Raw genomic sequence first — 27,110 nt, forward strand, 5'->3', positions numbered from 1 at the left:
TTTTTTACCAAGTATGATAAATAAGGGTTAATCTAGGAATCTAATTCTATCTCTGTGTATGCTGTTGTATTTGACAGTAATTTTAATGGTTTGGGGGTTTTATTGTTGTTTGGGCAATATTTTTGACAACACAAAACATTTTTTTTTTACTTTGGAGACCTATATAAATTTGGCTATTTTTATAACATTACAAATACGACCAGCATCTTTTAAATATGAGACTGATGAATACTGACTTACTTGTCCTTCTAACATTTCTCTTGGTAGTCCCGTCCTTTCCTGTTCTGAGCTGTTAGTTCTTCTTATAGAAAGGCTATGTGATTTGCGTTTCTGTTTTGCCTGGCGAGCAGCTGAACAACTTCCGCTTTCTGTGGGCATCACTTCTAGAAGACAATGTCCTGGACACTCCTGCAATAAGCTAAACAAAAGCAGAAAATACAAGTATTTTATTTCTGATATAGCAACTTAACATAAAGGAAAAATACTCCACGAGATGATAATTCTCTTAATTACAAACTTCCTTAGCATTAACTATATAATATATATATTATATATAATTATATAACATGACAAATGATTTGAAAGTAGAGGTCACACTCTTTGTTAAAGAAGCAATTCTTACCAAGTTTCATTAACATGTTTTAAAAATCAAATATCTTAAAGAAGGGCTTAAAATGAAAAACAACCATCCATCCCATAAGCCAACTTTCCCCAGGATCAGCCTACTCCCCCCCAAAACAAAAACCAAAACCACTGGCATCGAGTCAATTCCAACTCATAGTGACCCCATAGGACAGAACATAACTGCCCCATAGGATTTCCAAGAAGCAGCTGGTGGATTCAAACTGCCGACCTTTTGGTTAGCATCCTGAGCTCTTAACCACCGTGCCACCAGGGCTCCGCTCCCAAAAGGGAACCAATTTTGACTGCATACTCTAGACTGGATTCTAGAGCAGTGCTGTCCAAGAGAAATATAACAAAAGCCACATATGTAATTTTAAATTTTCTATAGCCACTTAAAAAAAGTAGAAACAGGTAAAATTAATTTTAATGATTTATTTAACCTGATACATCTAAAATATAATTTTAACATAAAATGAACATAAAAATACTAATGAGATACCTAATATTCATTTTTATACTAAGTCTTCAGAATCCAGTGTATATTTTATTTTACACTCAACAGCACATCTCAATTCAGACTAGCGACACTTCAAGCGCTCAGGAGCCACATGGATTAGTGGCTACCATTCAAGGACAGTTCTAAAAGTTATTACTCAAATCTGCAAACTAAATATAAAGATTTTGATTTATCCATTTTGGACATTATCTACTCACGTCCTGCTATTAGCTATCCTGCTGCCCAACATAATTATATGACTACGTTAATTTAATTGTATATAATATATTTACACATTTTACCTTCTTTCTTCGACTACAGATTTACCCATATGGGACATTATCTATTAATCTTTTGCTCTTATCATTCCTTCTCCCCATATAATTATACCACTATGTTAGTTGCAGCGCAGTAAATTATTTAATATGGCCCTTCTAGCCATAGTCTTTGTAACTCCCACCAAATGGCTGAGTGGGACTATGCAAGTGTAGTGCTTGTGCTTCACCAAGGGGATGGGAGAGCTTGCTAATAAAGGAAATAATGTATATGGCACCTTGTGGGGGTGAGCCATACAAGTAAGGTGTATGGAACCCTAAAGAGGGGATTGGTCAGTTTTGTCATTCCACTAAGCTTAAAAGAAAGCCAATCTTGGAACAGAGGAGGACCGGAGTACAATCAAGAAAGAAAACTCCGGAGTGGAACGCATCCTGTGGACCCAGGATCCCTGGAGCTGAGAACCTCTTGAACCCAAGAGACAGAGAGTACCGTAACACTGGAGACAGCGAGAGCCGGTGAAACGCGATGGCAGAGAAACGGCAGTAGCGAGGCAGTAGAACCAGGAAACCAGCAGGAGACTGCACGGTGGGCTTCCTGGCCCATGGAACGAGACTGCTGAGCACCTTCAGGCACAGGAGGCTTCCTGGCAGAGTGGTTTGCCTCTGGGCACTTGGTGGCAGAGCTCAGCTCACAGAACCACTGAGCAGGAGGGCTGAGTGCCTTAGGGCCAAAGTTTACTGACTGGGGTGGGGTGCCTCAGGGTACTTATTAGCAGAGCTGAAAGAGCTTTGTAATGCTTGCCTGAGCAAGGCAAGGGCCAAACCAGCCCAAGGGCCTGAGGGGCCAGCAAGGGCTAGAGAGAGGTGTGCCTTCAGGCACAGCTGAAAAGAAACTGTCCAGATCAAAGAACTGTATCCTAAGCATTCCTGAATCTGAATTGTAACTGTTACTTCTCTAAAAAAAAAAAAAAAAAAAAACCCTAACTATGGTCTGTGAGTTCTGTGGTCATTGCAACAAAATATCGAATCCAGCAGAGAAGTAGAGAGTACGTGAGAGGGACAGTTGGTATCAGAATTGGAAAAAAGGTTGGAGAGAGGAGGTATGTCTGACTGCCACCTCATAGGACTCAGCCTTAGGCTGCTGATCTTGATTCTCATTCCCCCTTGTGAAGTTACACAAGGAGGTTGGACTATGCCTCTGTCACGTCATTTTTACACTAGTTCACACTTTTAAAAAATACATTTATATATCTGTCAATAGTCTTCAAACATGCTCCCATTTGAAAGACAGGCTTTCCCCAATGTCTTAGTTATCTAGTGCTGCTATACAAGTGAATGGCTTTAGCAAACCGACATTTATTCTCTAACAGTCTAGGAGGCTAGAAGTCCAAATTCAGGGTGCCAACTCCAAGGGAAGGCTTTCTCTCTCTTGTCAGCTCTGGGGAAGGTCCTTGTCATCAATGTTCCCCTGCTCTAGAGGCATTTCAGCTCAGGAACCCTAGGTCTGAAGGACATCCACTGCTCCCTGCTTCCTTGGTGATGACAAGGACTTTCCTCTAGGGCCAACACAGAGAGAGAGCCTTCTCCTAGAGCTGGCGCTCTGAATTCAGACTTCTAGCCTACTAGACTGTGAAAGAATAAACTTCTCTTTGTTAAGTCATCCACTTGCGTTATTTCTGTTACAGCATCACTAGATAACTAAGACACCCCACAACTAGTCATCACTCATTTTTTGTTTTCTATACTTTGTCAAGGCTAATTATTTATATTCTATCCTTGTACCATAAGTGAGATGTAAAATATACAAGTTGAGAGAGTTTATACAGTGTTATTATGATTACAGAAATATTATAAGTCACTACTGAACAAACATTTCTTATACACCTTATATCCCCTTGTAATTTGATTATTTTCGTTATCTTGCATTATATGTCTTTATTGCACCCTTCATATCTTCCAAATTCTCAAATAGGTTTTTGATTCCTCATTTCCTTTTGTCTATGTTCTTCCTTCTTAAATCTCTCCATCTTCCCACTCCAGGCTCGACGATCTGTTTCATAGCTCTGCTAAACACTTAATTTCCTGGGAATTTTCTTTGTTACTTCTCCTGAGTTGAATCTATTACTTCCTGTGCCCCATGTGATTCTCTTTCTTGGTTTGCTCACCAACTCTGCTGTAGGATATTCCACTAGTAGCTTCCTAAGAAAGGGTCTATGGGAAGTTAGCATCCCAAATACAAGCATGTCTTAAAATGTTTTAAATTTGGTCACACACTTATTAGATTGTTAAGGTAGGGTTCCAGGCTGAAAAAATCAATTGCACTCAGTACTTCAAAGGAACTGCTCCACTGTCTTCTAGAATCCAGAGTCAGCTTAGGAGAAGTCTGATGCCAGTACTAACGTCTGTCATCACTTTTAAGCAACCTGTTCTGTTTCATTTTGCCCTTCGCCCTCCTAAATGTTTGACATCTCCTTACCCTCACTGTCCTGAATCTTCAGTGATGTCTCCAGAAGTGCTTCTTATTTCACTCATTCTGCTGTCCACTTGATGAGCCATTTCAATCTGAAAATTCAGGCCTCCCCTCAGTTCTGGGAAATTTTCATACCACATATTTGAAAGTTTTTTCCCTTCGTCCTACTATTCTCTTACTGCAATTCCTCTTAGAAAAGGTATTAAGTCTGTTGGATTGATCTTAATTTATTTTTTTTGTCATAAATTCTATTTTCTGGCTTTTGATTTTGCAGTCTGGGCAACTGTATCTACTACGTATTTTCTTCTTCCTTTTTTTTTTTTTCCTGATGGGCAGGAGTGATTGGCAAATATTTTCAATTTCCAAAGGATTTTCAATAGACTCCAGGAATTTCTTTCTCATAATACCCTGTTGTTTTGTGGTTATGGTGCCATCTCAAACTTCATTGACAACAATGATTTTTTTTTTTTTTTAAGTTTTCTTTTGTTCCCAAAATTACCTATTTCCTCCACCATCACTTTTTGTGTTTATCTTGGTCCAGCTTTTTCATGTACTCTTTCCTAAACTATCTGGCTGCCTTTGCTTATCTGTTCACATTTAAGAATGAGACCATAGAAAAGCTGACAGAAGACCTTTAAGTGATGGACAGGACATGTTGACTGGAAAGCTTTACTTAGGGGGAAAAGGCAACATTGGCAGAACCTACTGATTGGAAATTGGCTTTGGGAGAGAAAGCAAGAAATGGGTCATTACGCTGGAAGACTTGTAAATACCAGAATTTCGAGGGCTTATTCCAGACAGCCAACTCTCCAAGGAGTTGTTCTCCTTAGCCAATTCATTTAATTTTTTTTTTGGCAACAAAGCCTTTTTTTCCCTTTGGTTTTGGTTTGGAGTCCTGGTGGCACAGTAGTTAAGAGCTTGGCTGCTAACCAAAAGGTCTGCAGTTTGAATCCACCAGCATCTTCTTGGAAACCCTATGGGGCAGTTCTACCCTGTCCTACAGTGCCACAATGAGTTGCAATCAACTCTACAGCAACAGGGCTGGGTTTGGTTTTGGTTTTAGTTTTGGTTAAAGAACCCTCTAAAACTCATATATACACATACAATAAGTACACACAGCACAGGCCTTTCAGGGATTCTGCAGGACAGGTTGGCTCTCTCCTTGAACTACATCACCTTCTGTGCACCTTTGAGTCAGTCAGTGACTTCCTCTGCTCTACGTCATCAGCGACAGCTCTTCCACCCCCTTTCTACCTTCCACAAAAGTTAAAACTGTCGACTTATGGCTGTCAGGCATCTTCTTTGCAATTGTTTATATTTTATTCCCTTAATATAAATTAAAAGGTGTATCAAGAAGGAAAAGACATGAATGCAAGTGCTCAATCTGCCATCCTCTACTTGAAATAAATCTAATAGTCTTTTTAATGGTTTACTTATTTTGTATTCACATACAATAAATTTACTTAATAGCTATATACCAAAGGCCTGGCTAAGCTCAAGGACTGCAAAGACAAATACGGAGATCAATTTATCCTGGTTTGTCCAGGCCTGTCCTGGTTTGAAGGAACCCTGGTTGTGCAATGGTTACGTGCTTGGCCTGTAACCAAAAGGCCAGCAGTTAGAACCCACCAGTGGCTCCATGGAGGAAAAGACCCGGCCATCTGCTCCCGTAAAGATTACGGCCTAGGAAACACTACAGTTCTACTCTGTGTTCTACTCAGGTCCCTGTGTGTCAGAGTTGACTTGATGCCACACAACAACAACATTACAGTTTTAGTACTTAAAGTCCCACGTTGTGGGACTCTCCTCAGTGGTAGGCAAACTGGGATGGCTGGTCACCATAAAGACAACACAGTCCTTTCCTTCAAACTCTCTACAAAAAACAAGGCTGCAAACAAGTATTAAATATGATGACAGCTACATAATAGAGATACGTGAAACAATGAAACACAGGAAACAGAAGAACTAATCTGCTTATGGGGAATTAAGGAAGGCATCAGAGGAGAAAGCACTTGAACTAAGACCTGAAGATGAAGTTTGTAGGCAGACATTCAAAGAGAATTCTAGGCAATAAAATCTCATGAAAATGTCAAAGTAAAAAATCATGGCTTATTCAGTAAAGTGCCTGATAATCAATATTGATAGAGTGTAAAGTGCAAATAAAGAAGTAGCAGAAAAACAGGCTACAGAGTAGCCAGGATGCATATCATAGCCCTTCATGGTACACTATAATATTAGATTTTATTCTAAAATACCAAAAATGTCAATAAATTTTATCAAAGAGAGTGACAATCAAATTTCAATTTTAGAAGATTATTTTTGCACCAATATGAAAACCCACTTAAAGGATTCTAATCAGCTCTTGGAAATTCTGGTGGCACAGTGGTTAAGAGCTGCGTGTGCTCACCAAAACGTCAGCAGTTCAAATCCACCAGGCGCTCCTTGGAAACCCTATGGGGCAGTTCTACTCTGTCCTATAGGGTTGCTATGAGTCGGAATCAACTCCATGGCAATGAGTTTGTTTGTTTTTGTAATCAGCTCTTAGGCTGCTATGGCAATCTAGATAAAAGTGATGAGGATTTAAATTAAATGAGGAAGCAGAAATAAGAAAAGGAGGAGGGAAGTTATTTTAAATAATTACACTCAGTATGTTACTATGGGCAAAAGGTATGAGCGAGAATATTTATCACTCCATTACTATCATACCAAGGATCTGGAACAACTCTAAAAACAAAACAATAAAACATAAATATAATAATATACACTTGTACAAGTAAAAATAGCATGCAGCCATTATAAACAAAGTATGCTTAGACTATATTCTTACATGGGAAAAATAGAAGCAAATTATAAAATGGTATGGAAGAGCCCTGGTGGTGCAACGGTTAAAGCACTTGGCTGAAAACTGAAATGTCAGTGGTTTAAACCCACCAGCCGCTCTGCGGGAGAAAGATGTGGCAGTCTGCTTCCATAAAGACTCCTGCCTTGGGAACCCTATGACTCGGGATCAAATTGACAGCAACGGGTTTGCTTTTGTTTATGCATCATGTGATGCTTTCACGTTTGTAAAATTTTTATAAACACACATAAAATGCATTCATATGCATACATACGCATACACACAGAAGAGTTTGGAAATATGGATAGCGATGTTCGTAGGTTAGTAGTGGAACTAAGGGGTGATTTTTATGTTTTTTTTCTGTATTTTTGAAATGTTTACAATGAATTTGTATTGTTCTCATAATCAGAAAAAAAAGCTATCACTATATATGTTCATGCACAATTTAATTATTATATATAGGAGTGTCTCCCAAATTTAAATGAACTTTGTTAACTTCTATGATCTCCCTGTATTTCTGATACTAGCAATAACTCTCAGAAACAGCAAATGAGCTATCATGACTATATCGATATTTAAACTCTCATACCATTCTCTTAACATTCAAGTTGTAAGAATGAACTAAGTTAAAGCATGACAATGTACTTGTCAATGAACAGTACAAAGAATCTGACGTAGCAGAAATAAGTGACGATACTAAAAATCTACTTAAAGCTTATGTGTCAGGCACGAACTGCTTTAACTCAATCTTCCAACAGCACCATTTTGAGGTGGCAATTATCATTATTCCCATTACAAAGGTAAAACTAGTCTCTTAGGTAACAATGAAAGAACTAGAAATATTTTTCCGAAGTCAGAATGTCTTTCTGTTCTACATTTCAGATGGGACAGTTCAATGGCCCTACTCAACTTCAGTTACGTTCATCTGCCTGCCAAAACGTAGCACTGTCCTCCACTGTAACAAAATACCTTTCCAACAACTACTGTGTAAGGCAAAACAGCACCCACCCCTGAGAAACCAAAATTTACCAAATATGCCAAAATTTACCTTGATTTAGAAAGGAAAATAGGTCTAAGTTCCAATAATAGGGGGGTGGTTCTACTGAACACATGAGTACATTAACATGATGGGAAAATACACTGACCTTTAAAATAATAATAAACACTATGTAAACGCCTAAATTCCAAGCAATTAAAACTGTTCATTAAGTGATTGCATTATAGGTCTGTTTTCCAGGGCCAAATCTTATTTCCAGTGTATTCAACCTTCTTCCTAACCACTCAGTTATTACTGGATACTGATTTCTATCACTGCCTTAAATTTTTATTCATTTCCTTCTAAATGGCTCTAGTTTGACAATCATAACACATCTATACCTTATTACAAAATTACTTATTACAATATTTTAAGATCCCTAACCTTACTTTTCTTTTTAAACAAAGTTAACTTGTTTAAAAGAAGAGAAATATATGCAAATATATATAAAGGATCATATTCTTAACTGAGATGGAATATACTTAAAAAAAGAAACTAGAATGTCTTCCATAAAGGACAGTAATACCACGATGAACAAAGTTCTTTCCTATTTGGTTTGTGAAGCAGCCTAATCATAATTCTCCATCATGCACATGTCAGTTTGTCATACTGTGGTAGCTTGCACATTGCTGTTATGCTATGCCACCGGTATCCAAATACCAGCAGGGTCATCGATAGTGAATAGGTTTCAGTGGAGCCTCCAGACTAAGACAGACTAGGAAGAAGGACCTAGTGGTCTACTTCTAAAAAAGCAGGCCAGTGAAAACCTTATGAAAAGCAGCAGAACACTGTCTGATACAGTGCCAGAAGACGAGCCCCTCAGGATGGAAGACACTCAAATTAAGACTGGGGAAGAGCTGCTTCCTCAAAGCACAGTTGACCTTAATTACGTGGAGGGATTTGCTGTTGTGGCACAACTCAAAAACGAAACGTGTTATCAGAAGGGACCAGTCCCTGCGAAAGGACATCATGCTTGGTAAGGTAGAGGGTCAGTGAAAAAGGGGAAGACCCTCTATGAGATGGAATGACATACTGGCTGCTACAACAGGCTCAAGCATAGCACTGATTGTGAGGATGGTACAGGACCTGGCAGGGTTTTGTTCTGTTGTAAGTAGGGTCGCTATGAGTCAGAACTCCCTTGACAGTACCTAACAACAACAATTATAATTCTAAATACCAAGGCTGGAAATATTTCTTTTCAACATGAGAAAATACTGTCAATCAATTTTAGAAGCTCAATACATTTATATTATTTTTAATACCAAATCAAAATAATAGAAATCAATGAATTCAACCTCAGAATATAAGGAAAAGTCTACAGTTCTTTCTCTAGATAGTACTATATAAAAATGAGTATATACAATTTAGCTAATATGTCCTGTTTTTACAGGCTACTTTGAACTCATAAATAAATCTTATTAAAATGTTTTAATGCAAAGTCTAACCCAACAATATTATCAGAAACTTGAAAAACAGTTTAGACTTATTTAAGACAATTTGGGCAAAGATTTAATTTACCCATAAAGCCTTCGAGTCACTGCATCCAAAACAATCTTGTGTTTTAGTTACGAAGTTTTCATTTTAACACAAAACTGTAGAATCACCATTTTTCTCTTAACTTTTTATTTTGAAATAATTGCAGATTCAAAGGAAGTTGTAAAGATAGAACAGAGAAGTCCCATATATCTTTCAACCAGTTTCCCCTAATGGTGAAATCTTACATAAATATAGTATAATATCTAAACGAGCAAACTGGCATTGATACAATACGTATATATAGTTCCTTGTCATTTTATTATATATGTATTTTTGTTGTCGTTAGGTGTTGTTGAGTCAGTTCCGACTCATAGCGACCCTGTGTACCACAGAACGAAACAATACCCAGTCCTGCGCCATCCTTACAGTTGTTATGCTTGAGCCCACTGTTGCAGCCACTGAGTCAATCCATCTCGTTGAGGGTCTTCCTCTTTTTCACTGACCCTCTACTTTACCAAGCATGATGTCCTTCTCCAGGGACTGATCCCTCCTGACAAAACTCCAAAGTATGTACCACGAAGTCTTGCCATCCTTCCTTCTAAGGAACATTCTGGCTGCACTTCTTCCAAGACAGATTTGTTCGTTCTTTTGGTAGTCCATGGTATATTCAATATTCTTCACCAAAACCACAATTCAAAGGTGTGAATTCTTCGGTCCTCCTTATTCATTGTCCAGCTTTTATATGCATATGATGCGATTGAAAATACTATGCCTTGGGTCAGGAGCGCCTTAAGTCTTCCTGGTGACATCTTTGCTCTTCAACACTTTAAAGAGGTCTTTTGCAGCAGATTTACCCAATGCAATGCGTCTTTTGATTTCTTGACTGTTGCTTCCATGGCTGTTGTTTGCGGATCCAAGTAGAATGAAATCCTTGACAACTTCAATCTCTTCCCCATTTATCATAATGTGACTTATTGGTCCAGTTGTGAGGATTACTGTTTTCTGTTGAGGTGCAACCCATATTGAAGGCTCTGGTCTTTGATCTGCATCAGTAAGTGCTTCAAGTCCTCTTCACTTTCAGCAAGCAAGGTTGTGTCATCTGCATAACGCAGGTTGTTCACGAGTCTTCCTCCAATCCTGATGCCCCGTTCTTCTTCATGTTGTCCAGCTTCTTGGATTATTTGCTTAGCATACAGATTGAATAGGTATGGTGAAACGATATATTCCTGATGCACACCTTTCCTGACTTTAAACCATGCAGTATCCCCTTGTTCTGTCGGGACAACTACATCTTAGTCTATGTACAGGTTCCTCATGAGCACTATTAAGTGTTCGGGAATTCCCATTCTTCGCAAGGTTATCCATAATTTGTTATGATCCACACAGTGGAATGCCTTGGCGTAGTCAATAAAACACAGGGAAACATCCTCCTGGTCTTCTCTGCTTTCAGCCAGGATCCATCTGACACCAGCAATGATATCCCTGGTTCCACATCCTCTTCTGAATCCAGTCTGAATTTCTGGCAGTTCCCTGTCAATATACTGTTGCAGCCATTTCTGAATGATCTTCAGCAAAATTCTGCTGCGTGTGAAATTAATGATATTGTTTGATAATTTCTGCATTCAGTTGGATCACCTTTCTTGGGAATAGGCATAAATATGGATCTTTTCCAGTTGGTTGGCCAGGAAGCAGTCTTCCAAATTTCTTGGCATGGATGAGTGAACACTTGCAGCGCTGCACTCATTTGCTGAAGCATCTCAATTGATATTCCATCGATTCCTGGAGCCTTGTTTTTCACCAATGCCTTCAGAGCAGCTTGGGCTTCTTCCTTCAGTACCATTGCTTCCTGATCATATGCCACCTCTTGAAATGGATGAATGTCGGCTAATTCTTTTTGGTATAATGACTCTGTATATTCCTTCCATCTTCTTTTCATGCTTCCTGCATCATTTAATATTTTCCCCAGAGAATCCTTCACTACTGCAACTCGAGGCTTGAATTCTCTCTTCAGTTTTTTCAGCTTGAGAAACGCCGAGTGTGTTCTTTCCTTTTGGTTTTCTATCTCCGTTCTTTGCATCTGTCATTATAATACTTTACTTTGTCTTCTCAAGCCTCCCTTTGAAATCTTCTGTTCAGTTCTGTTACTTCATCATTTCTTCCTTTTGCTTTAGCTGCTCGACATTCGAGAGCAAGTTTCAGAGCCTTCTCTGACATCCATCTTGGTCTTTTCTTTCTTTCTTGTCTTTTCAATGACCTCTTGCTTTCTTCATGGATGATGTCCTTGATGTCATCCCACAACTTGTCTGGTCTTCGGTCATTAGCATTCAACGCGTCAAATCTACTCTTAAGGTGGTCTCTAAATTCAGGTGGGATATACTCAAGGTTGTACTTTGTCTCTCATGGACTTGCTCTGATTTTTTCCGTTTCAACTTGTTTCAACTATATATTAATACCACTGCAATCAAGATACAAACCTTTTCAATCACCACAAAGATAACACTTCTAGTGTACATATAGTCACAAAATCCTTCTACCCTAGCGCCATCCCTAACTCCTGGCAACCAACAATTTGTTTATTATCAAGTTATATAAATGAAATCATAGAGTATGCATGCTTTTGGCATTTTTTTTTTCACTCAGTATAATGCTCTTGAGAGCCATCCAAGTGCTTACGTGTATTAGTAGTTCATTCCTTCTTTATTGCTGAGTAGTATAATACAGTATGATGTACCACAGTTTAACTATTCACTGTGGCTCCCCCCAAAAATAATAGTTCTCTATATTTTTTGACTATTAAAAACAAAGCTCCTATGAAAAATAATACATAGTTTTTGTGTGAAGCTATGTTTTCCTTTCTTTGGAATGAATGTCCAGTAGTGAGATTGCCGGGTCATATGGTAAATGCATATATATATATATATGTATGTATGTATGTATGTAGTATTTTTTTACCATCTTTGTTGAGATGTAATTTACATGCCACACAAGTTACAGATTTCAAAGAGCAGTTCAAGAAGATAAAGTAAAATATTACAATGAACAGAAAACATTGGCTACACAACTTGGACAAATAGAGAACAGCTAAAGGAGCCTAGCGCCACCAGAAGAAAGGAAATATTAAAGATCAGAGCAGAAATAAATGAAATAGAGAATAGAAAAGCAATACAGTCAACAAAACCAAAAGCTGGTTCTTTGAAAGGATCAACAAAATCGACAAACCACTGGCCAAACTGACAAAAGTAAAACAGGAGAGGACATAAATAACCCAAACAAGAAATGAAATGGGGGACATAACAACAGACCCAACCAAAGAAAAACAATCATAACAGAGTATTATGAAAAACTTTACTCCAACAAATTTGAAAACCTAGAGGAAATGGACAAATTTCGAGAAACACACTACCTACCTTAGTTACCTAGTGCGTCTACAACAGAAATACCACAAGTTGATAGCTTCAACAAAGGGAAATTTATTCTCTCACAGTCTAGTAGGCTACAAGTTCAAATTCAGGGCACCACCTCCAGGGGAAGGGTTTTTCTCTCTGTTGGCTCTAGAGGAAGATCCTTGTTAACAATCTTCCCCTGATCAAAGAGCTTTTTCACATAGGAACCTCAGGTCCAAAGCACATGCTCTGCTCCTGGCACTGCTTTCTTGGTGGTATGAGGTCCCACGTCTCTCTGCTCGCTTCATTCTTTAGTACCTCAAAAGAGACTGGCTTAAGACACAACCTAATCTTGTACATCTCATCAACATAACTGCCACTAATCCATCTCATTAACATCAGTGATAGGATTTACAACACACAGGAAAATCACATCAGATGACAAAATGGTGGACAATCACACATTATTGGGAATTATGGCCTTACCAAACTGATACACATATTTTTTGGGGACACAATTCAATCCATGATACTACCCAAACTGATGCTGAAAACCTGAAGAGATCCGTAACAAGAGAAGAGATTGAAAAGGTAATAAAGGAACTCCCATTGAAAAAAACCCCTGGCCCAGATGGCTTCACTGAAGAATTCTACTAAACATTCAGAGAAGAGCTTATACCAGTACTACTCACAATATCGCAGAACATACAAAAAGGAAAGAATACTTTCAAATTCATTCTATGAAGCCAACATAACCCTGACACCAAAACCAAGCAAAGACACCACAAAAAAAGAAAACTACAAACCAGTATCTCTCATGAATTTAGGTGCAAAAATTCTCAACAAAATTCTAGCCAAGAGAATTCAACATCATATCAAAAAAAAATAAAACACCATGATCAAGTGGGATTCATACCAAGGATGGTTCCACATTAGAAAAGCAATAAATGTAATCCACCACATAAATACAATAATCACACGATCAACTCAATTGATGCAGAAGAGGCATTCAACAAAGTCCAACACCCATTCCTGATAAAAACTCTCAATATAATAGGTATACACGGGAAATTCCTCAACATAATAAAGGGCATCTATACAAAACCAACAACCAACATCATTCTCAATGGAGAGAGGCTAAAAACATTCCCTTTGAGAACAGGAACAAGACAAGTACGCCCTTTATCACCACCCCTACTTAACACTGCACTGGAGCAGCCCTAGCTAGAGCAATAAGGTAAGAAAAAGAAATAAAGGACATACAAATTGGTAACGAAGAAGTAAAACTGTCCCTATTTGTGGATGATACGATACTATACACAGATAACCCAAAAGACTCCATAATAAAACTACTGGTACTAATAGAAAGATTCAGCAAAGGGGCAGGATATAAGATAAACATACAAAAAAATCATTTGGCTTTCTATACACCAATAAAGAGAACAACAAAAAGTAAATCAGGAAAACAATACCATTTATAATAACCCCCCAAAAAATAAAATACTTAAGAATAAATCTAACCAGGAATGTAAAAGACCTATACAAAGAAAACTACAAAACACTACTGTAAGAAACCAAGAGAGACCTACATAAATGTAAAAACAGACCATGCTCATGCATAGGTAGACTCAACATTGTAAAAATGTCAATTCTACCCAAAGCAATGTACAAATACAACGCAATCCCAATCCAAATACCGACAGCATTCTTTAAAGAGAATGCTAATCATTAACATTTAATGCTAATCATTAACATTATATGGAAAGGGAAGAGGCCTCAGGTAAGTAAAGCACTATTGAAGAAGAATAAAGTAGGAGGACTCAAACTACCTTATCTCAGAAGCTAGTATATAGCTACAATAGCCAAGACAGCCTGGTACTGGTACAACAACAGATACATCAACCAATGGAACTGAACTGAGAACCCAGATGTAAATCCATCTACTTATGGTCACTTGATCTTTGATAAGCACCCAAAGTCAATCAAATGAGGAAAAGAAAGTCTTTTTAACAAATGGTGCTGGCAAAACTGTATGTCCACATTGAAAAAAATGAAATGGGACCCATACCTCACACCATACATAAAAATTAATTCAAAATGGATCAAAGACCTAAATATAAAACCAAAACCTATAAAGATCAGAGAAGAAAAAACCAGAATCAACACTAAACCCACCACTGCCATCGAGTCGATTCCGACTCAGAGTGACCCTATAGGACAGAGAGGCCCTAATACATGGCATTAACAGGATACAAACCATAACTAACAACTCACAAACTCCAGAAAATAAGCTAGATAACTGAGGTCTTCTAAAAATTAAACACTTATGCTCAGCAAAAGATTTCACCAAAAGAGTAAAAAGAAAACCTACAGACTGGGAAAAAATGTTTGGCTATGACAAATGCAACAAAGTTCTAATATCTAAAATCTACGGGAAAATTCAACACCTCTACAACAAAAAGACAGATAATTCAATTTAAAATATGGGCAAAGGAAATGAACAGACACGTCACCAAAGAAGATATTCGAGTGGCTAACAGATACATGAGGAAATGCTCAAGATCACTAGCCATTACAGAAATGCAAATCAAAACTACAATGAGATACCATTTCACCCCAGCATCACTGGCACGAACCAGAAAATTACACATGTTGGAGAGGCTGCAAGGAGACTGGAACTCTTATGCACTGCTGGCGGGAATGCAAAATGTTACAACCATTTTGGAAAATGACATGGCACTTCTGTAAAAAGCTAGAAATAGAAATACCATATGATCCAGCAATTCCACTCCTAGAAATATATCCTAGAGAAATAAGTGCCATCACAAGAATAGATACATGCACATCTATGTTTACTGCAGCATTATTCACGATAGCAAAAAGATGGAAACAACCTAGATGCCCATCAATTGATGAATGGATAAACAAACTATGGTACATACACACAATGGAGTATTACACAACGATGAAGAAAAATGATGAATCTGTGAAGCAGCTCACAACATGGATGAATGTGGAAGGCATTGCGCTCAGTGAAATAAGTCAATCACAAGAGGACAAATTATGTATGAGATCACTAACAACTCACAAAAAGGTTTACACACAAAAAGAAACAATCTTCGATGGTTACAAGGGAAGGGAGGGGTAGGGAAGGAAAAACACTAAACAGACAACAGGTAAGTGGTAACTTTAGTGAAGGGTAAAAGAGTTGTCCGAGGCAAGGACATGAAAGCTCCACAGACACATCCAAACTCCCCAAGGGACCAAATTACTGGGGTGAGGACTGTGGGGACCATGGTCTCGGGGAACATCTAGCTCAACCGGCATAACAAAGTTCATAAATAAAATGTTCTACATTCTACTTTGGTGAGTAGCATCTGGGGTCTTAAAAGCTTGTGAGCGGCCATCTAAGACACTCCATTGGTCTCGCTCCATCTGGAGCAAGGGAGAATGAAGAAAACCAAAGACACAAGGGAAAAGTTTGTCCAAAGGACTACTGGACCACAACGACTACAGCCTCAAACAGACTGAATCCAGCACAACTATAAGGTACCTGGCTAGTACCACAAACTGCACTAGCAGGGATCACAATAGAGGGTCCTGGATGGACAGAGCTGGAGAAAAATGTAGAACAAAATTATAACTCAAAAAAAAAAAAAAAAAAAAAAGCACTTAACTGGTCTGACAGAGGCTGCAGAAACCCTAAGAGTATGGCCCCCAGACACCATTTTAGCTCAGTAATGAAGTCACTCCTGAGGTTTACCCTTCAGCCAAAGGTTAGACAGGCCCATAAAACAAAAGGAGACTAAATGGGCATAGCAGCACAGGGGCAAGGATGAGAAGGTAGATGGGGACAGGAAAGCCGGTAATGGAGAACCCAAGGTCAAGAAGGAGAGTGTTGACATATCTTAGGGTTGGTAACCAGTGTATTAATTGTTTAATGAGAAGCTAATTTCATCTGGAAACCTTCATTTAAAGTAAAAGAAAAAAAGATATTTCTAAGAACATATAAAAAATATCACAACGTTTTAAAAAAAATCTAACAGTAGCAGCCTGATTTTCTAATACCAGAAATGCTTTCACTGTATCTCACAGCGACAAGCCCACCTCTGGATGCTTACCAGATTCCAAAGCGCATCACCGCACTCTCAAATACAGCCCTTTTCCAAAGCTTCTGGCAGTAATCGGGAACTAAAGGGAGTTTACATTTTGGAAGAAATAAGCTTTCAATCTTCTTAAATCCCACAGATATTAACTCTCTCAGGAAATTTTAGATTTTTTTCTTTCACTTAAATTCTAAGTAACAGATGATAGGTCCCTAGGAGATGCAAACGGTTTGCACTCAACTACTAACTTAGAGTTTAGCAGTTCAAACCCATGCAGAGTATTGTGGTGGAAGAAAGTCCTGGTGATCTGCTTCCATTACGATCACAGCCAAGAAAGCCGCAGGGAACTCACGTCTACTCCGTAACACGCGGGGGTGCCAGGAGTCAGACCCAACTCCCCTGCAACGGGTCTGGTTTTGGCTTGGTAACAGGGTTTACGTTACAACAGAAATTGCCCATCTGTGGACTGTGAGCCGGCCTACCATCTGTCTATGATCTAAGAATGGTTTTTACATTTCAAAATGGAGGGGGAGAAAAAGAAAAGGAGGATGATGGCAAGGAGAAAGGAAGAAAATATTTTGTGACATAAACAATTAGATGAAATTCAAATTCCTATGTCCATAAAAAGTTTATTAAAACCTGAATAAAATATAACAAAATGTATCAAGACATGGAGAAAGAAAACCACAAGGGGAAACACACTCAGCATTTCTCAAGCTGAAAGAATTGAAGAAAAAATTCAAGCCTCCAGTTGCAATACTGAAGTGTTGTACCAGGAAAATAGTAAATGACGCGGCAAACATCAAAAATAACATGGAAGGAATACACAGAGTCACTGTACCAAAAAGAATTGGTCAATGTTCAATCATTTCAGGAGGCAGTATATGATTAATAGCGACAGTACTGAAGGAAGAGGTCCAAGCTGCACCGAAGGCACTGGTGAAAAACGAGCCTCCAGGAATTGACGGAATACCAATTCAGATGTTTCAACAAACAGATGTAGTGCTGGAAATGCTCACTTGTCTATGCCAAGAAACTTGGAAGACAGCTACCTGGCCAACCGACTGGAAGAGATCCATATTTATGCTCATTCTAAAGAAAGGTGATCCAAAAGAATGTGGAAATTACTGAACAATATTAATATCACAAGTTTTGCTGAAGCTCATTCAAAGGAAGAAGGGTATCACTGCTGATGTCAGATGGATCATGGCTGAAAGCAGAGGACGCCAAAACAATGTTTATCTGTGTTTTGTTGACTATGCAGAGTCATTCAACTGTATAACCAAAAAAAAAAAAAACCCAAATCCACTGCTGTTGGGTCAATTCCGATTATGGATAACACTGAGAAGAATGGGAATTCCAGAACACTTAATTGTGGCTCATGTGGAACCTGTACTTGGACCACGAGGCAGTCAGTCGAACAGAACGAGGGGGTACTGTATGGTTTAAAGTCAGGAAAGGTGTACGTCAGGGTTGTATACTTTCACCATACTTATTCAACCTGTATGCTAAGCAAATAATCTGAGAAGCTGGATTATATGAAGAATACGGCATCACAATTGGAGGAAGACTCATTAACTTGCAACATGCAGATGACACAACCTTGCTCACTGAAAGTGAAGAGGACTTCATGCACTTACTGATGAAGATCAAAGACAACAGCCTTCAGTATGGCTTATACGTAAAGAAAACAAAAATCCTCACAACTAGACCAATAAACGACATCATGATAAATGGAGAAAAAACTGAAGTTGTCAAGGATCTCATTTTTCTTGGCTCCACAATCAACACCCATGGAAACAGCAGTCAAGAAATCAGAAGATGCACTGCATTGGGCAAATCTGCTGCAAGTTATCTCTTTAAAGTGTTAAAAAGCAAAGATGTCACTTTAAGGACTAAGGTGTGCCTGACCCAAGCCAATCACCTCATATGCATATGAAAGGTGGACAATGAATAATGAAGACGGAAGACCACATACCTTTGAATTATGGTGTTGGTGAAGAATATTGAATACACCATGGACTGTCAAAAGAATGAAGAAATCCATTTTGGAAGGACAGACAGAATGCTCATTAGAAGCAAGGATGACAAGACTTCATCTCACATACTTTGGACATGTTACCAGGAGGGGTCAGTCCCTGGAGAAGAACATCATGCTTGGTAGAGTAGAGGGTCGGTGAAAAAGAGGAAGACCCTCAACAAAACGGACTGACACAGTGGCTGCAACAAAGGGCTCAAGAATAGCAACGACTGTGAGGATGGCACAGGACCGGGCAATGTTTCTTTCTGTTGTGCACAGGGTCCCTATGAGTCGGAACTGACTCAAGGGCACTTTACTACTACTACTCCTACAGATTACCGATTTATAGTGTACAATTCAATGACTGTCAGTATATTCAGAGTTCTGCAACCATCACCAGGATCAATTTTAAAACGCTGTCATCAGCCCAAAAAGAAACCCCCGTACCCATTTGTAGTTACTCCCCATTTGCCCCCAACCTGCCCCTCCCTTAGCTCTATTGTTGCTTTCGTTAGTTGCCATGTAGTCAACTCCGACTCACGGTGACCCCACGTGTACAGAGCTGAGCTGCTGCATAGGGTTTTCAAGGCTGTGACCTTGCGGAAGCAGATCACCAGGCCTCTCTTCCCAAGCAACTCAGGGTAAGTTTGAACCATCAACCTTTCAGCTAGTGGTCCAGTGCTTTATCATATGCACCACCCAGGGAGCACTTTCCCAGCCCTATGAACCACTAATATTTTGTCTCTACAGGACAGAGTAGAACTGCCCCCATAGAGTTTCCAAGGAGCACCTGGTGGATTCGAATTGCCAACGTTTGGTTAGCAGCTGTAGCTCTTAACCACTATGCCACCAGGGTTTCCTTTTTCTCTAGAGATTTCCCTATTCTGGACATTTCATATAAATGAAGTCATATAATACATGGTCTATTGTTATGGGCTTCTTTCATTTCGCATGTTTTTGAGGTTCCATGTTTTAGCAAGTATTGGTACTTCATCTCTTTTTATTGCAGAATACTGCATTGTGTGGATATAACATACTTTGGTTATCCATTCATCAACTGATAAAGACATTTGGGTTGTTTCCATTTTTAGGCTATTATGAATAATGCTACTCTGAACATTCATGTGTAAGTTTTTATGTAGATGTAACTTTAATTTCTCCTGGGTATATATACCTAGGAGTAGAATGGCTGGGTCATGTGGTAACTCTATGTTTAACAATGTTTACTTTTAAAAGAAACCATGAAGCTATTTTCCAGAGTGGCATGTATGTTTTCCCTTAACAGTGTCTCAGAATTTCAGTTCTCCACATCCTCACCAGCAATTGGTATTGTCACTATTTTTATTTTAGCTGTTCTAATAGGTGTGCAACAATATCATAGACTCAATTTGCATTTACCTGATGACTAGTGACGCTGAATACCCTTTCATGTGCTTATTTGCCACCCCTGTATCTTCTTCAGTGAATTGCTCTTTATGTCTTTCGCACATTTTCTAATATAATTTCTTTTTTACTGTTGAGGCTTAAAAGCTCCTTATATACGCTACATATGAATTCTTTGACAAATATATGGATGGCATGTATTTCCTCCCCACATCTGTTTTCTCATCCTCTTAACAGGGTCTTTTACAAACCCAAAGTTTTCATTTTGATAAAGTCTAATCATTTTTTTTCTTGTATGGATTGCACATTTGGAGTCATGTATAAAAACTTTTCAACAAACCCTAGGCCCCTAAGACTTTCTCCTGTGTTTTCTAAAAGTTTTATAGTTTTATGTTTTATATACAAGCCATTTTGAGGTGACATATGTAAAGTTTAGGTCAAGGTTCATTTTGCCAATGGTATCCAATTACTCCAGCACTGCTTGTTGAAAAATAAATGCATCCTACGTTGAATTACTTTGGTATCTTCGTCAAAAATCAGTTGGCCATACTTGTGTGAGGTTACTTCTTGCTTGGCTCTCTATTCTGTTGCATTGGTCGACCACACAACAACACACAGTCTTGATTACTGGTCTATATATTAAGGCTTGAAATTAGGTAAAGGAATTCCTGTATTTTAATTTTCTTTGCAAAACTGTTCCAGATATTCTACTTTCTTCGCCTTTCCATATAAATTTAGAAAAATCCTGTCCATACCTACAAAAATCTTGCTGGGATTTTGATAGGAATTGTGTTAAATCTGTACTTTGATTCGGAGAGAACTGACATCTTTATTATGCTGAGTCTTCCAATCCATTAGCACAACATATCCCACAATTTATTTAGGTCACCTTGACCGCTTTCATCAGTATTCAGATTTTAGCATACAAGTCCTATATGGTAAGTGTTCTTAGAGTTACACCAAATTTTTTTTGGGGGGGGGGTTGATTTTAAATGCTTTCTACTTTTATTTCAGTTTACACATGTTCATTGCTAGTATATAGGTTTGCTGTTGTTGTCAGCTGCCATGGAGCTAGCTCTGATTCATGGTGGTCTTATATATAACGAAATGAAACACTGCCCAGTACTGTACCATCTTCACAATAACTGGTTTATTTGAGTCCACTGGTGCAGGTATTGTTTAGTGTCTTCCAATCTGGGGGAATCATCTTCCAGCTCTGTACCAGACAACGTTCTGTTGTGATTCATAAGGTTACCACTAGCTAATTTTCAGAAGATCATCAGGCCTTTCTTCCTAGTCTGTCTTAGTCTGGAAGCTCCACTGCAATCTGCCCACAATAGGTGACTCTGCTATTTGAAATATGGTCGCATAGCTTCTGGCATCATTGCAACAAACAAGCCACCACAGTATGACCAACTGACAAATGGGGTGGTGGGTATATAAGTATTCAATTTTGTGTATTGATCTTGTATTCTGCATTCTTTCTGAACTCATTAGTTCTAATAGATTCTTTTTCTAGATTCCTTGGGATTTTCTATATTGATAATTATTTCATCTGAGAAAACGGGCAAATTTATTTCTTCTTTTCTGATTTGTATACCTTTCATTTCCTTTTGTTGCCTTACTACTCTGGATACAACTTCAAGTACTAGATTAATTAAGAATGATGACAGTGGAGTTTCTGATCTTAGGGTAAAAATATTCATTCTTTCACTATTACATAACTGTACATTTTTGTAGAGGAAGTCTCCCTTTATTGCTCGTTTTCTTAGAGTTTTTTAATGAATGGGTGTTCAATTTTGTTATATGCTATTCAGCATAAATAAAATCATGTAACTTTTCTTCTTTAGCCTCTTAATAGGATCAATTACATTGATGATTTTTGAATACTTCATCAGCCTTGTATCCCTGGAATAAACCCCTCTGGGTCACTGTGTATTATACATATATGTGTCTCATCTGTCAGTTTGTCATACTGTGGTAGAAAGATATTTACTTGTGTTTTATTGACTATGCAAAGGCATTTGACGGAGTGGATTTAACAAATTATGGATAACATTGCAAAGAATGAGAATTTCAGAACACTTAATTGTGCTCATGCAGAACCTGTACATAGACTAAGAGGCAGTCACTCTAACAGAACAAGAGGACACTGCGTGGCTTAAAATCAGGAAGGGTGTACATCAGGGCTGCATCCTTTCACCATAGTTACTCAATCTGTATGCTGAAAAAATAATCTGAGAAGCTGGACTATACAAAGATGAATGCAGCATCAGGACTGGAGGAAGACTCATTAACAACCTGTGACATGGAGATGACATAACCTTGCTTGCTGAAAGTGAAGAGGACGTTAAGTATTTACTGATGGAGATCAAAGACCACAGTCTTCAGTATGGATTACACCTCAACATAAAGAAAACAAAAATCCTCACAACTGGACCAATAAACAACATTATGATAAACACAGAAAAGACTGAAGTTGTCAAGGATTTCATTTTACTTGGATCCATAATCAATACCCATGGAAGCAGCTATCAAAAAATCAAGTGACATACTGCATTGGGCAAATGTGCTCCAAAAGACATCTTTAAAGTGTTAAACAGCAAAGATGTCACTTTGAGGACTAAGGTGCGCCTGACCCAGACCATAGTATTTTCAATCGCCTCATACGTATGTGAAAGCTGGACAATGAATAAGGAAGATCAAATAAGAATTGATGCCTCTGAATTATGGTTTTGGTGAAGAATATCGAATATATCATGGACTGCCAGAAGAATGAACAAATCTGTCTTGGAAGAAAGAGAGCCAAAATGTCATTAGAAGTGAGAATGGTAAGGCTTCATCTCACGTATTCTGGACGTTATCGGGAGGGACCAGTCCCTGGAGAAGGACATCATGCTTGGTAAAGTAGCGGGGCAGTGAAAAAGCGGAAGATCCTCAATGAGATCAACTGACACTGTCTGAAACAATGAGCTCAAACATAGCAATGATTGTGAGGATGGCACAGGATCACGTAGTGTTTTGTTCTGTTGTACACAGGGTCATTATGAGTTGGAACGAACTTGACAGCACATAACAAAACACACATACACTATATATATACACACACACATATACATACACATGTATTTTATTTGCTAATAGTTTGTTAAGGTTCAGTGTTTTTTTGTTAAGGAGTAGCAGCATTGGTATTCATGAGGGATTTAGGTCTGCAGTTTTTGTTTTTGTCACTGTTTTTGTCTGGTTTCAGTGTCAAGGTAATAAAAGCTTCATAAAATAACTGCCAAATGTTCCTTCCGCTTCTACTCTCTGGAAGAGATTGTGTTGAATTAGTGTTCATTCCTCACATGTTAGGTATAATTTTCCAGCAAGATCATCTGGGTCTGGAGAGTTCCTTTTCAGTAGTTTTTAAATTACAAATTCAATTTCCTTAGAAGTTATAAGGCTATTCAAATTATCTATCTAATACTGAGTGAATTATACTAGTTTGTGCTCTTCAAAGAACTGGCCCATTTCATCTAAGCTGTCAAATTTACATATGAAGAGTAGTTCACAGTATTTCCTTATTATCCTTTTGACTAGGGTATATAGTGATATCCACTGTTTGACTGACAGTTCAATTTTTTTTTTTTGTCAATCTAACTACAGGTTTGTTAATTTTATTGATCTTTTCAAAAACCAGCTTTATTCACAATTTCTTCCATTGTGTTTCTGATTTCATTTCACTGATTCGTTCATGTATCTTTATTATTTCCTTCCGTTTGCTTTGGGTTTATTTTGTTCTTCTGGTTCTTAAGATAGGGGCTTAGAGTATTTATTTCAAGCTTTTCCTCTATTCTAATTCGTTTAATTTCCCTTCACCACGGCTTCAGAGAATCTCACAAATTTTGTATGTTGTATTTTCATTTTCATTCAGTTAATGTATTTTCATATTTCCCTTGAGACTTTCTCTTTAACCCATGGATTACCTAAAGGTGTGTTGTTTAGTTTCCAAGCGTTGAGATTTTCGTATTATTTTTATATTATTAATTTCTAGTTTGATTCTCCTATGATCAGATGACACACTCTGTATAATTTCACTTCTTTTAAATCTGTTGAGGTTCGCTTACTGGTCCAGGATATAGCCTACCTTGCTGTATGTTCCAGGGACATTTGAAGACTCTATTCTACTGCTTTGGGGTAGAGTGTTCTTGAAACGTCAATTGATCCTGAAGGTTATGTGATTAACCTTCTAATCAAATTCTGTATCTTTGCTGATTTATCTAGTTGTTCTATTATTTGTTAAGAGAAGGGTGTTGAAGTCTCCAGCTATCATTGCAGATCTATTTCTCCTCTCAGTTTTATTAGTTTTTGCCTCACACACTTTGCAGATCTGTAATAGTGCATACACATTTAGAACTGCTGTGTGTTCTGGGCGGACTGACCTTTGTACCATTACATGATGTTCCTCTCTATCCCTGACCATTTTCTTTACTTTGAAGTCTTCTATCAATATTAATATACCCACTTCTCCTTTCTTTCAATTAATGTTTGCATGATATCTTTGCCCAATCTGTACTTCAACCTACCTACATCATATTTGAAATGGTTTCTTCCAGCCAGCACAAAGTTAGTTTTTGTTTTTTGTTTCATACACTGTGTAAATGTCTGTTTTAATTGGTATACTTAAACCATTTACATTCAATATAATTATTAATATATTGGGTTTGGCATTTCACTTGTTTTGTGTTTGTTCTATTTTTTGTTTCTGTTTTCTTTTCCCTGCCTTCGTGTGGGTTATTTCAACATTTTTTAGAATTTTATTCTCATTTATCTATAGTGCTCTGGGAGACTTGGTGGTGCAGTGGTTAAGCATTTGGCTACTAACCAAAAGGTTGACAGTTCAAATCTACCAGGCGCTCCTTGGAAACCCTATGGGGCAGTTCTACTCTGTCCTATAGGGTTGCTATGTGTTGGAACTCACTCGACACCAACAGTTTGGTTTTTAGTTATAGTGCTTTTGAGTGTCTTTTCTGCTTAACTTTTTTAGTGATTGTTTGAAAAATTACTATATATTCATAACTTACCATAGTACAGTGATATCATTTTGCCAGTTCAAGTGGAGTGTCCCTTGGCCCTCTGCCATTTACAATGCAATTCTCTTACACATCTCCTATACATACTGTTATGGATTGAATTGTGTCCCTCAAAATGCATGTCAATTCGGCTACGCCATGATTCCGAGTATTGTGTAGTTGTCCTTCATTTTGTGATCTGATGTAATTATCTTCTGTGTTGTAAATCCTAACCTACATGATGTTAATGAGGCTGGATTAGAAGCAGTTATATTAATGAGGCAGGACACAATCTACAAGATTAAGTTGTATCTTTACTCAATCTCCCTGAGATATAAAAGACTGAAGTGAGCAGAGAGAGAGGAACCCACTACCACCAAGAAAAGAGCTGGGAGCAGAGCACATCCGTTGGACCTGGGGTCCCTGCACTGAAAAGCTCCTAGACCAGGGGAAGATTGATGACAGGGACCATCTCTCAGAGGTGACAGAGAGAGAAGCTTTCCCCTGGAGATGGCCCCTGAATTCTAACCTCCTAAACTTTGAGAGAATAATTAAGACAGAAATTTGGTACTAAGAGTAGGGTGCTCCTCTAACAGACACCCACGATGTGGAAGAAGTTTTGGAATTGAGTAATGAGCAGAGGCTAAAAGAGTTTTAAAGTGCCTAAAAGTTTTTTTTTTTTTTTTTTAAGAGTAAAGGTCTAGATTGCCTCGAAGAGGCCGTTGGTGGAATTATAGACATCAAAGACAATTCTGATGAGGACTCAGAAGGAAATGAGGACAGCTGTAACACTAGGGATGGCACAGATGACAAGAAGTAATGACAGAAAAGAGGCGGCAACAGAACCAGAGAAACCAGGAGACTGGCGCAAGACAACATGGGAGCCAAACCATGGAGCTAGGAAGCTGAGCACCTTTGTGCAGGAGGCTTCCTGGTAGAGTGGGGTGCCTCTGGACACTTATCGGTAGAGCTAAAGACTTTGTAACACTTGCCTGAGCAGGGCAGTGTTTTGGGAGGCCGGGCTGGCCTGGCCCAAAAGGCCCAAGGACCGAGAGACTGAGGAGCCAGGAAGCAGAAACTGAAGAGACAAGGAGCAGAGGAAGCAGTGCTGTCACAGTCTCAAAGGGTATGCCACGACCGCTGGGGTCTCAAAGGGTAGAACCATGGCCTGCTGGGTCTCAAAGCAGTGAGGCCAACACCTCCTAGGTTTTAAAAGAGTCAGACCTTCACCAACTCAGTTCTGGAGTGCGGGCCTGCCGTTCAAAAGTGCCAGCAGAGGAGGCGGGGCCAAGATGGTGGAGTAGTCAGACGCTCCCAGTGAACCCTGTTACAACAAAGTCCCCCCAAAAAGTGAAATGATTCTATTTATGACAAGCTAGGGAGCCCTGAACATCAAAGGCAAAGTTCAAAAATGAACTGAGCAGCAGGGGGAGGAAGCGACGGTTCAGAAGTAGAAAGGATTTGCCAGACCTGAATCGCCAGGAACCCTCAGGCTGCACTGGGCTGATGGTAACGTTCGGCCAGTTTCCTCAGGCAGAAACAGCCACAGACACAGCTTACTCACACCTCCAGAACCAGAGAAGAACAGCACTCTCTGCAAAATCTAAGTACTTGTATATATTTATTTAACTGCACCCCCAGCCCCCATGACGGCTTCAGTGGCTGTCAATTTCTCTGGGCCTGAGATAGGTCCTGCTGCGTGCCGTGGGCCATTCTCCCAGTCTTGGAGAAAGAACAAATTCACAATTGGGGAAAAGATAATCTGTTAGCTCCACTAACCTGCAGAGCTCAGGACAGAAGTGGCTCCTGTCCAGGCATAAATGGTCTCTGGACTTTGAACACCTTTCCACCCTGTATGGACCTGTGTGGGCCTATTTCAGGAGAATAGGCCCTTGCTGGCAGACTGTAACTGTTTCACCTGTATGGTGGAGAGGTGGTTGTTTGATGT

The 27,110-nt window shown here is 38.8% G+C and overlaps 1 protein-coding gene across 2 annotated transcripts in view; it reads right to left on the reverse strand.

Annotated features, from left to right (window-relative positions):
* The window catches only part of WDR37 (WD repeat domain 37), a 127,666-nt gene that overhangs the window by 83,684 nt on the left and 16,872 nt on the right, over positions 1–27,110 (reverse strand). For both annotated transcript variants that reach the window (XM_049881659.1, XM_049881658.1), the window contains exon 2: positions 241–418. In XM_049881659.1, coding sequence (XP_049737616.1) covers positions 241–378 — 138 coding nt within the window. In that variant the 5' untranslated portion in view covers positions 379–418. The remainder of the gene's footprint in view (positions 1–240; positions 419–27,110) is intronic.

The sequence above is a fragment of the Elephas maximus genome, chromosome 4, assembly GCF_024166365.1.
Source record: "Elephas maximus indicus isolate mEleMax1 chromosome 4, mEleMax1 primary haplotype, whole genome shotgun sequence".
NCBI classification, from domain to species: domain Eukaryota; kingdom Metazoa; phylum Chordata; class Mammalia; order Proboscidea; family Elephantidae; genus Elephas; species Elephas maximus.